This window comes from Mesoplodon mirus (genome assembly GCF_964341445.2).
Source record: "Mesoplodon mirus genome assembly, chromosome: 9".
In the NCBI taxonomy this organism is placed as follows: Eukaryota; Metazoa; Chordata; class Mammalia; order Artiodactyla; family Ziphiidae; genus Mesoplodon; species Mesoplodon mirus.
The window spans coordinates 11,115,477-11,128,428 of NC_138985.1; the positions used below are offsets into that span (position 1 = coordinate 11,115,477).

The following is a 12,952-nucleotide window of genomic DNA, read 5'->3' on the forward strand; positions in this document are numbered from 1 at the left end:
ATGCACGGATGCAACTGCTCAGCTCAAACCCTCCGTCACGTCTTACTTCATAACCAAAGTCGTTGGACGGTCAGGGCACAGCTGCCTCTGGTAATGCACGGAGGCAACAGCTCAGCTCAAACCCTCCGTCACATCTTACTTCCTAACCAAAGTCGTTGGACACTCAGGGCACAGCTGCCTCTGGTAATGCACGGATGCACCTGCTCAGCTCAAACCCTCCATCACGTCTTACTTCATAACCAAAGTCGTTGGACGGTCAGGGCACAGCTACCTCTGGTAATGCACGGATGCAACAGCTCAGCTCAAACCCTCCGTCACGTCTTACTTCATAACCAAAGTCGTTGGACGGTCACGGCACAGCTGCCTCTGTTAATGTACGGATGCAACAGTTCAGCTCAAATCCTCCGTCACATTTTACATCATAACCAAAGACATTGGACGGTCAGGGCACAGCTGCCTCTGGTAATGCACGGATGCAACAGCTCAGATCAAACCCTCCGTCACGTCTTACTTCATAACCAAAGTCGTTGGACGGTCAGGGCACAGCTGCCTCTGGTAATCCACGGATGCAACTGCTCAGCTCAAACCCTCCATCACGTATTACTTGATAACCAAAGTCGTTGGACGGTCAAGGCACAGCTGCCTCTGTTAATGCACGGATGCAACTGCTCAGCTCAAACGCCCCGTCACGACTTACTCCATAACCAAAGTCATTGGACTGTCAGGGCACAGCTGCCTCTGGTAATGCACGGATGCAACAGCTCAGCTCAAACCCTCCGTCACATCTTACTTCATAACCAAAATCATTGGACGGTCAGGGCACAGCTGCCTCTGGTAATGCACGGATGCAACTGCTCAGCTCAAACCCTCCGTCACGTCTTACTTCATAACTAAAGTCGTTGGACGGTCAGGGCACAGCTGCCTCTGGTAATGCACGGATGCAACTGCTCAGCTCAAACCGTCCGTCACGTCTTACTTCATAACCAAAGTCGTTGGACGGTCAGGGCACAGCTGCCTCTGCTAATGCACGGATTCAACTGCTCAGCTCAAATCCTCCGTCACGTCTTACTTCATAACCAAAGACGTTGGACGTTCAGGGCACAGCTGCCTCTGGTAATGCACGGATGCAACAGCTCAGCTCAAACCATCCGTCAGGTCTTACTTCATAACCAAAGTCGTTGGACGGTCAGGGCACAGCTGCCTCTGGTAATGCACGGATGCAACTGCTCAGCTCAAACCCTCCGTCACGCCTTACTTCATAACCAAAGCCGTTGGACGGTCAGGGCACAGCTGCCTCTGGTAACTCACGGATGCAACAGCTCAGCTCAAACCCTCCGTCACGCCTTACTTCATAAGCAAAGTCGTTGGCCGGTCAGGGCACAGCTGCCTCTGGTAATGCACGGATGCAACAGCTCAGCTCAAACCCTCCGTCACGTCTTACTTCATAACCAAAGTCGATGGACGGTCAGGGCACAGCTGCCTCTGGTAATGCACGGATGCAACAGCTCAGCTCAAACCCTCCGTCACGTCTTACTTCATAACCAAAGTCATTCGACGGTCAGGGCACAGATGCCTCTGGTAATGCACGGATGCAACTGCTCATCTCAAACCCTCCGTCACGTCTTACTTCATAACCAAAGTCGTTGGACGGTCAGGGCACAGCTGCCTCTGGTCATGCACGGAGGCAACAGCTCAGCTCAAACCCTCCGTCACATCTTACTTCCTAACCAAAGTCGTTGGACACTCAGGGCACAGCTGCCTCTGGTAATGCACGGATGCACCTGCTCAGCTCAAACCCTCCATCACGTCTTACTTCATAACCAAAGTCGTTGGACGGTCAGGGCACAGCTACCTCTGGTAATGCACGGATGCAACAGCTCAGCTCAAACCCTCCGTCACGTCTTACTTCATAACCAAAGTCGTTGGACGGTCAGGGCACAGCTGCCTCTGGTAATGCACGGATGCAACAGCTCAGCTCAAACCCTCCATCACGTCTTACTTCATAACCAAAGTCGTTGGACGGTCAGGGCACAGCTGCCTCTGGTAATGCACGGATGCAACTGCTCAGCCCAAACCCTCCGTCACGTCTTACTTCATAACCAAAGTCGTTGGACGGTCAAGGCACAGCTGCCTCTGTTAATGCACGGATGCAACAGCTCAGCTCATGCCCTCCGTCACGTCTTACTTCATAATCAAAGTCGTTGGACGGTCTGGGCACAGCTGCCTCTGTTAATGTACGGATGCAACAGCTCAGCTCAAATCCTCCGTCACATTTTACATCATAACCAAAGTCATTGGACGGTCAGGGCACAGCTGCCTCTGGTAATGCACGGATGCAACAGCTCAGATCAAACCCTCCATCACGTCTTTCTTCATAACCAAAGTCGTTGGACGGTCAGGGCACAGCTGCCTCTGGTAATCCACGGATGCAACTGCTCAGCTCAAACCCTCTGTCACGTATTACTTGATAACCAAAGTCGTTGGACGGTCAAGGCACAGCTGCCTCTGTTAATGCACGGATGCAACTGCTCAGCTCAAACGCCCCGTCACGACTTACTCCATAACCAAAGTCATTGGACTGTCAGGGCACAGCTGCCTCTGGTAATGCACGGATGCAACAGCTCAGCTCAAACCCTCCGTCACATCTTACTTCATAACCAAAGTCATTGGACGGTCAGTGCACAGCTGCCTCTGGTAATGCACGGATGCAACTGCTCAGCTCAAACCCTCCGTCACGTCTTACTTCATAACTAAAGTCGTTGGACGGTCAGGGCACAGCTGCCTCTGGTAATGCACGGATGCAACTGCTCAGCTCAAACCCTCCGTCACGTCTTACTTCATAACCAAAGTCGTTGGACGGTCAGGGCACAGCTGCCTCTGCTAATGCACGGATTCAACTGCTCAGCTCAAATCCTCCGTCACGTCTTACTTCATAACCAAAGTCGTTGGACGGTCAGGGCACAGCTGCCTCTGGTAATGCACGGATGCAACAGCTCAGCTCAAACCCTCCGTCAGGTCTTACTTCATAACCAAAGTCGTTGGACGGTCAGGGCACAGCTGCCTCTGGTAATGCACGGATGCAACTGCTCAGCTCAAACCCTCCGTCACGTCTTACTTCATAACCAAAGTCGTTGGACGGTCAGGGCACAGCTGCCTCTGGTAATGCACGGATGCAACAGCTCAGCTCAAACCCTCCGTCACGTCTTACTTCATAACCAAAGTCATTGGACGGTCAGGGCACAGCTGCCTCTGGTAATGCACGGATGCAACAGCTCAGCTCAAACCCTCCGTCAGGTCTTACTTCATAACCAAAGTCGTTGGACGGTCAGGGCACAGCTGCCTCTGGTAATGCACGAATGCAACAGCTCAGCTCAAACCCTCCGTCACGTCTTACTTCATAACCAAAGTCGTTGGACGGTCAGGGCACAGCTGCCTCTGGTAATGCACGGATGCAACAGCTCAGCTCAAACCCTCCGTCACGTCTTACTTCATAACCAAAGTCGTTGGACGGTCAGGGCACAGCTGCCTCTGGTAATGCACGGATGCAACAGCTCAGCTCAAACCCTCCGTCACGTCTTACTTCATAACCAAAGTCGTTGGACGGTCAGGGCACAGCTGCCTCTGGTAATGCACGGATGCAACAGCTCAGCTCAAACCCTCCGTCACGTCTTACTTCATAACCAAAGTCGTTGGACGGTCAGGGCACAGCTGCCTCTGGTAATGCACGAATGCAACAGCTCAGCTCAAACCCTCCGTCACGTCTTACTTCATAACCAAAGTCGTTGGACGGTCAGGGCACAGCTGCCTCTGGTAATGCACGGATGCAACAGCTCAGCTCAAACCCTCCGTCACGTCTTACTTCATAACCAAAGTCGTTGGACGGTCAGGGCACAGCTGCCTCTGGTAATGCACGGATGCAACAGCTCAGCTCAAACCCTCCGTCACGTCTTACTTCATAACCAAAGTCGTTGGACGGTCAGGGCACAGCTGCCTCTGGTAATGCACGGATGCAACAGCTCAGCTCAAACCCTCCATCACGTCTTACTTCATAACCAACGTCGTTGGACGGTCAGGGCACAGCTGCCTCTGGTAATGCACGGATGCAACAGCTCAGCTCAAATCCTCCGTCACATCTTACTTCATAACCAAAGTCATTGGACGGTCAGGGCACAGCTGCCTCTGGTAATGCACGGATGCAACTGCTCAGCTCAAACCCTCCGTCACGTCTTACTTCATAACCAAAGTCGTTGGACGGTCAGGGCACAGCTGCTTCTGGTAATGCACGGATGCAATAGCTCAGCTCAAACCCTCCGTCACGTCTTACTTCATAACCAACGTCCTTGGACGGTCAGGGCACAGCTGCCTCTGGTAATGCACGGTTGCAACTGCTCAGCTCAAACCCTCTGTCACGTCTTACTTCATAACCAAAGTCCTTGGACGGTCAGGGCACAGCTGCCTCTGTTAATGCATGGATGCAACAGCTCAGCTCAAACCCTCCGTCACATCTTACTTCATAACCAACGTCGTTGGACGGTCAGGGCACAGCTGCCTCTGGTAATGCACGGATGCCACAGCTCAGCTCAAACCCTCCGTCACATCTTACTTCATAACCAAAGTCGTTGGACGGTCAGGGCACAGCTGCCTCTGGTAATGCACGGATGCAACAGCTCAGCTCAAACCCTCCGTCACGTCTTACTTCATAACCAAAGTCGTTGGACGGTCAGGGCACAGCTGCCTCTGGTAATGCACGGATGCAACAGCTCAGCTCAAATCTTCCGTCACATCTTACTTCATAACCAAAGTCATTGGGCGGTCAGGGCACAGCTGCCTCTGGTAATGCACGGATGCAACAGCTCAGCTCAAACCCTCCGTCACGTCTTACTTCATAACCAAAGTCGTTGGACGGTCAGGGCACAGCTGCCTCTGGTAATGCACAGATGCAACAGCTCAGCTCAAACCCTCCGTCACGTCTTACTTCATAACCAATGTCTTTGGACGGTCAGGGCACAGCTGCCTCTGGTAATGCACGGATGCAACAGCTCAGCTCAAACCCTCCGTCACGTCTTCCTTCATAACCAAAGTCGTTGGACGGTCAGGGCACAGCTTCCTCTAGTAATGCACGGATGCAACTGCTCAGCTCAAACCCTCCGTCACGTCTTACTTCATAACCAAAGTCGTTGGACGGTCAGGGCACAGCTGCCTCTGGTAATGCACGGATGCAACAGCTCAGCTCAAACCCTCCGTCACGTCTTACTTCATAACCAAATTCGTTGGACGGTCAGGGCACAGCTGCCTCTGGTAATGCACGGATGCAACAGCTCAGCTCAAACCCTCCGTCACGTCTTACTTCATAACCAAAGTCATTGGACGGTCAGGGCACAGCTGCCTCTGGTAATGCACGGTTGCAACTGCTCAGCTCAAACCCTCCGTCACGTCTTACTTCATAACCAAAGTCGTTGGACGGTCAGGGCACAGCTGCCTCTGTTAATGCATGGATGCAACAGCTCAGCTCAAACCCTCCGTCACATCTTACTTCATAACCAAAGTCGTTGGACGGTCAGGGCACAGCTGCCTCTGGTAATGCACGGATGCAACAGCTCAGCTCAAACCCTCCGTCACATCTTACTTCATAACCAAAGTCGTTGGACGGTCAGGGCACAGATGCCTCTGGTAATGCACGGATGCGTCAGCTCAGCTCAAACCCTCCATCACGTCTTACTTCATAACCAAAGTCGTTGGACGGTCAGGGCACAGCTGCCTCTGGTAATGCACGGATGCAACAGCTCAGCTCAAACCCTCCGTCACATCTTACTTCATAACCAAAGTCGTTGGACGGTCAGGGCACAGCTGCCTCTGGTAATGCACGGATGCAACAGCTCAGCTGAAACCCTCCGTCACGTCTTACTTCATAACCAAAGTCGTTGGACGGTCAGGGCACAGCTGCCTCTGGTAATGGACGGATGCAACAGCTCAGCTCAAACCCTCCGTCACATCTTAATTCATAAACAAAGTCGTTGGACGGTCAGGGCACAGCTGCCTCTTTTAATGCACGGATGCAACAGCTCAGCTCAAACCCTCCGTCACATCTTACTTCATAACCAAAGTCGTTGGACGGTCAGGGCACAGCTGCCTCTGGTAATGCACGGATGCAACTGCTCAGCTCAAACCCTCCGTCACGTCTTACTTCATAACCAAAGTCGTTGGACGGTCAGGGCACAGCTGCCTCTGGTAATGCACGGATGCAACAGCTCAGCTCAAACCCTCCGTCACGTCTTACTTCATAACCAAAGTCGTTGGACGGTCAGGGCACAGCTGCCTCTGGTAATGCACAGATGTAACTGCTCAGCTCAAACCCTCCGTCACGTCTTACTTCATAACCAAAGTCGTTGGACGGTCAGGGCACAGCTGCCTCTGGTAATGCACGGATGCAACAGCTCAGCTCAAACCCTCCGTCACATCTTACTTCATAACCAAAGTCGTTGGACGGTCAGGGCACAGCTGCCTCTGGTAATGCACGGATGCAACAGCTCAGCTCAAACCCTCCGTCACGTCTTACTTCATAACCAAAGTCGTTGAACGGTCAGGGCACAGCTGCCTCTGGTAATGCACGGATGCAACTTCTCAGCTCCAACCCTCCGTCACGTCTTACTTCATAACCAAATTCGTTGGACGGTCAGGGCACAGCTGCCTCTGGTAATGCACCGATGCAACATCTCAGCTCAAACCCTCCGTCACATCTTACTTCATAACCAAAGTCCTTGGACGGTCAGGGCACAGCTGCCTCTGGTAATGCACGGTTGCAACTGCTCAGCTCAAACCCTCTGTCACGTCTTACTTCATAACCAAAGTCCTTGGACGGTCAGGGCACAGCTGCCTCTGTTAATGCATGGATGCAACAGCTCAGCTCAAACCCTCCGTCACATCTTACTTCATAACCAACGTCGTTGGACGGTCAGGGCACAGCTGCCTCTGGTAATGCACGGATGCCACAGCTCAGCTCAAACCCTCCGTCACATCTTACTTCATAACCAAAGTCGTTGGACGGTCAGGGCACAGCTGCCTCTGGTAATGCACGGATGCAACAGCTCAGCTCAAACCCTCCGTCACGTCTTACTTCATAACCAAAGTCGTTGGACGGTCAGGGCACAGCTGCCTCTGGTAATGCACGGATGCAACAGCTCAGCTCAAATCTTCCGTCACATCTTACTTCATAACCAAAGTCATTGGGCGGTCAGGGCACAGCTGCCTCTGGTAATGCACGGATGCAACAGCTCAGCTCAAACCCTCCATCACGTCTTACTTCATAACCAAAGTCGTTGGACGGTCAGGGCACAGCTGCCTCTGGTAATGCACAGATGCAACAGCTCAGCTCAAACCCTCCGTCACGTCTTACTTCAAAACCAATGTCTTTGGACGGTCAGGGCACAGCTGCCTCTGGTAATGCACGGATGCAACAGCTCAGCTCAAACCCTCCGTCACGTCTTACTTCATAACCAAAGTCGTTGGACGGTCAGGGCACAGCTTCCTCTAGTAATGCACGGATGCAACTGCTCAGCTCAAACCCTCCGTCACGTCTTACTTCATAACCAAAGTCGTTGGACGGTCAGGGCACAGCTGCCTCTGGTAATGCACGGATGCAACAGCTCAGCTCAAACCCTCCGTCACGTCTTACTTCATAACCAAATTCGTTGGACTGTCAGGGCACAGCTGCCTCTGGTAATGCACGGATGCAACAGCTCAGCTCAAACCCTCCGTCACGTCTTACTTCATAACCAAAGTCATTGGACGGTCAGGGCACAGCTGCCTCTGGTAATGCACGGTTGCAACTGCTCAGCTCAAACCCTCCGTCACGTCTTACTTCATAACCAAAGTCGTTGGACGGTCAGGGCACAGCTGCCTCTGTTAATGCATGGATGCAACAGCTCAGCTCAAACCCTCCGTCACATCTTACTTCATAACCAAAGTCGTTGGACGGTCAGGGCACAGCTGCCTCTGGTAATGCACGGATGCAACAGCTCAGCTCAAACCCTCCGTCACATCTTACTTCATAACCAAAGTCGTTGGACGGTCAGGGCACAGATGCCTCTGGTAATGCACGGATGCGTCAGCTCAGCTCAAACCCTCCATCACGTCTTACTTCATAACCAAAGTCGTTGGACGGTCAGGGCACAGCTGCCTCTGGTAATGCACGGATGCAACAGCTCAGCTCAAACCCTCCGTCACATCTTACTTCATAACCAAAGTCGTTGGACGGTCAGGGCACAGCTGCCTCTGGTAATGCACGGATGCAACAGCTCAGCTGAAACCCTCCGTCACGTCTTACTTCATAACCAAAGTCGTTGGACGGTCAGGGCACAGCTGCCTCTGGTAATGCACGGATGCAACAGCTCAGCTCAAACCCTCCGTCACATCTTACTTCATAAACAAAGTCGTTGGACGGTCAGGGCACAGCTGCCTCTTTTAATGCACGGATGCAACAGCTCAGCTCAAACCCTCCGTCACATCTTACTTCATAACCAAAGTCGTTGGACGGTCAGGGCACAGCTGCCTCTGGTAATGCACGGATGCAACTGCTCAGCTCAAACCCTCCGTCACGTCTTACTTCATAACCAAAGTCGTTGGACGGTCAGGGCACAGCTGCCTCTGGTAATGCACGGATGCAACAGCTCAGCTCAAACCCTCCGTCACGTCTTACTTCATAACCAAAGTCGTTGGACGGTCAGGGCACAGCTGCCTCTGGTAATGCACAGATGCAACTGCTCAGCTCAAACCCTCCGTCACGTCTTACTTCATAACCAAAGTCGTTGGACGGTCAGGGCACAGCTGCCTCTGGTAATGCACGGATGCAACAGCTCAGCTCAAACCCTCCGTCACATCTTACTTCATAACCAAAGTCGTTGGACGGTCAGGGCACAGCTGCCTCTGGTAATGCACGGATGCAACAGCTCAGCTCAAACCCTCCGTCACGTCTTACTTCATAACCAAAGTCGTTGAACGGTCAGGGCACAGCTGCCTCTGGTAATGCACGGATGCAACTTCTCAGCTCCAACCCTCCGTCACGTCTTACTTCATAACCAAATTCGTTGGACGGTCAGGGCACAGCTGCCTCTGGTAATGCACCGATGCAACATCTCAGCTCAAACCCTCCGTCACATCTTACTTCATAACCAAAGTCGTTGGACGGTCAGGGCACTGCTGCCTCTGGTAATGCACGGATGCAACAGCTCAGCTCAAACCCTCCGTCACGTCTTACTTCATAACCAAAGTCGTTGGACGGTCAGGGCACAGCTGCCTCTGGTAATGCACGGATGCAACAGCTCAGCTCAAACCCTCCGTCACGTCTTACTTCATAACCAAAGTCATTGGACGGTCAGGGCACAGCTGCCTCTGGTAATGCACGGATGCAACAGCTCAGCTCAAACCCTCCGTCACATCTTTCTTCATAACCAAAGACGTTGGACGGTCAGGGCACAGCTGCCTCTGGTAATGCACGGATGCAACAGCTCAGCTCAAACCCTCCGTCACATCTTACTTCATAACCAAAGTCGTTGGACGGTCAGGGCACAGCTGCCTCTGGTAATGCACGGATGCAACAGCTGAGCTCAAACCCTCCGTCACGTCTTACTGCATAACCAAAGTCGATGTGCCCACACTTAGAATCCCAGCAGTTGTCAGCTAAAGAAAGGACCCCGAGAGTCTGTATATGAATGTGAGGACCACCTGCTGCGTTCAGAATGAGAGGGGAGATCACCCATCAACCAGATCTGTGTTCTCCCACTCTGTTGGGTAGGTCGCAGAAATTACATAAAAAATACTTTTACTTATCAATTTTTAGATAAACGTTTGTCCACCGTATGGCAGAGAAGGGAGATGGGGAAAAGGAGGAGACACTTAGGTCTGCATATAAAGGTCACTGGCCTCATCAGTACCGTCTCTGTCTGGATGGTGAGGACAGACTTACAGGACAACCTGCCAGGAGGCATCACTACGGTTACCTCTGTAAACGCCACGTTTAAAACTTCAACTTGAAAAAGATGTTGGGTCCCATGAGCTTTGGCAAATCAGCCCCTTAGAACAATTGCTGCTTAGAAATAAGCTGCATGACATGCTTATCCATTTTTGTTTTGTTTTGTTTTTGTTTTTGTTTTTTTATTTTGGCTGCCTTGGGTCTTGGTTGCTGTGTGCAGGCTTTCTCTAGTTGCGGCAAGTGGGGGCTACTCTTCGTTGTGGTGCACGGGCTTCTCACTGCAGTGGTTTCTTTTGTTGCACAGCCCAGGCTCTAGGTGGGTGGGCTTCAGTAGTTGTGGCACGTGGGCTCAGTAGTTGTGACTCACAGGCTCTAGAGCACAGGCTCAGTAGTTGTGGTGCATGGGCTTAGTTGCTCCATGGCATGTGGGATCTTTCCAGACCAGGGCTCAAACCCATGTCCCCTGCACTGGCAGGCGGACTCCTAACCACTGCACCATCAGGGAAGCCCTGCTCATCCATTTTAGACTCAGTCAATGCACTTTCTCCTTTAACCATCCTTGTCCTCACACTTTGCACAGAAATGCCCAAGCCTTGTTCCACTAGGTGCACCTGCCAACATCACTCAGGGCAGAAGCAGAAAAGGGATGAGAATCACCCCTAACAACCCAGAGATGTTGATCCACAGTCAGCCCCCCCGCCCAGTATTCCTCTAACTCACAACTTGCCCTCGTGCAGCAAGGCTCCTCCGTATGGGTGGCTGTAGAGCATGATTCCTATGAAAGACAAGTTGAAAGTGAGCCTGCAAGCCTCTGCCTGTTGTCCGGGGACAGCCCCCCTCCCAGCCACCCGGGGCACTGTGCCCAGTGTCACCTGCCAATGTGACACGGTCCCTCCACCCCCCCCAAATGGCAGGTCTCATCCAGCAGCTCAGCCACTTTGCTCTGGGACCTCTGTAGTCGCTGCTCCCGGAAATCACCCGCATGTACTGAACACGCCTGCGCTACGTCCCAGGCACTGTGCTAACGTCACCACGCTGTACCGTCCGGTCCCTGTGGCTTAAGTGATGCATCATCCATAATGTACTGTGTGGAAACAGACTCAGGAAGGCCAAACAACAAACGCCAAGGGGATTATTTGATGGAAACCAGGGCAATACTAAAAAATTCACCTCTAGAACAAGCCACATGTAGACAGAAAACTGAAGCACTTCATGGGTCCGGTTTTGTTTTAGGAGTTGTTTTGTTTTGCTTTTGGGGGCTTCTGCATTAGCGTAATGATAGCAGGCAATATGGAGAAATTGCCATCAACTTACCAATTAAAAGGGTTTCATCATGAAGGCTGTTCATGACATCCACACGTGCTATCTCAGTGCCCACAAACGCCATCCATGCTGTATTGAGAAGAACTCCAGGGATTTAGGCATTTCGCCTTATTGTCAATGATAAGACCAATCATGCTTCCTGCTCTGATTGGCCATTTCAGGCGCGTGAAAGCCATCCCAGCATCCCTGCCCCACCTCACGTGCCTCCCCTAGGCTTCTCTTCCTCCTGTGGCTAGAATTTAACCTGTCGCATTCTGCACTCTCTTATGAGGGCACATCAAATATTTACAGAAACACACGGGGTAGAAGTGAAGATAAATAAATGAAAGGCCTGGCGCCGGAACGGACTTCAGAACTCGGGGTCCCACCAGCTCTGCCACTGGACGTCCTGACCCCCCCCACCCATCCCCTTCCTGCTCCAACCACACCAGCCCTTTGCTCCTCCATCCTGGGCTCAGCCACGCACCACAGCAAGTCCTTTCACAGCAAAAAGAACAGTGGGAGCTATGGTGCAGCAAAAATCCCCCTGCACAGTTTCCAGAACGATTTCTGGACTCTGAACTCATACCGTCCAAGTGCTCAGCTGCAGGCTCCCAGGGTGTGTGCCAAATGCCCGCAGTGGGTTTCCCACCTCCAACACTTGAAGTACACGTTTGCCACGAGCTGAAATGCCCGTCTGGACCACTGACACCACCTGTATGTCTTTCTTTCCCTGCATGAGGCTCCACTCCCTCCTCAGGTATCTGCCAGCTCGCATTCCTTCCAGCTTCCAGTCATGGGACAAGTGGCCCAGCACCCACCAGCCCTGTCAGGAGGCAGCCCCGTAGCTAAGGGACTGAGGACCATGGTTTTAATGTGCAGATGCTGCCGAAACCCAGCAAGGGCCCCACGGCACGCCAGAGCCTGAAGGGATGAGTTTGCAGTGCTGTGCACTGCTCGGGGCTATGTGGATGAGTGAGCGTGCTGCAGGTGAGAAAACATCCAGAGACATGCAGCTAGCTGAGGGACGGTTTGGAAATCATATTATTTGGGGAACATGAGAGAATATTGGACTTGCCTAATCTGAAAATACCCCTGGGGCAAGAGGGAGCCGGAAAATGCCTTCAGGTACCTACAGGATTGTCATGAGCACAGATGACGGACTTGATCTGTAATGTTCTGGAGGAAGAAGACAGTCCAGGGAGATAGATTCAAAAGATATTTTAAAAAGCACGTGGTCTGGAGGGTCGAAACTCTGGGCCAGCCTGACCTCTGAGGGGAGAGGGTGAGTCTTAAGCACCTCTGTGTTTGGCTGGTCCTCCAGACTTGGATCCTTTACAATAACACTGTGGCTGTAGGTACATTGCTTCCCTGAGTTCTGTGAGCTTCTAGTGAATTCTGTAAGGGGATGGAGTCCTGCAAACCCTCAAGGCTGCAGTGAGGCGGTCACAAGTGGGGCTGTCTTGGTACCCTTGAAGAGCGGCTGGTGTCGGAGGTGAGGCGGCCTTGTCGGGGACGGTGCCCTCTGACCTGTAGAGTCGGCATCAACTCCAGTGGTTGGAGCCATACTGAGGTGCCCTTCATGCAACTAGATGGCACACAGCACACTCCTCGGCTCCGCATCTAGAGGACACAGAGGCAGGCACGGGGTCCCCCCCTGGGTTCTCTGCTCTGGCCCCACTC

The 12,952-nt window shown here is 52.4% G+C and overlaps 1 protein-coding gene across 1 annotated transcript in view; it reads right to left on the bottom strand.

Moving 5' to 3' along the window:
* LOC309810772 (ATP-binding cassette sub-family A member 13-like) overlaps positions 1-12,952 on the bottom strand; it is a gene marked incomplete at both ends in the record, with an annotated part of 199,753 nt that overhangs the window by 160,057 nt on the left and 26,744 nt on the right. Inside the window, 1 exon segment of the mRNA XM_082632984.1 lies at positions 10,688-10,742. Coding sequence (XP_082489110.1) covers positions 10,688-10,742 — 55 coding nt within the window.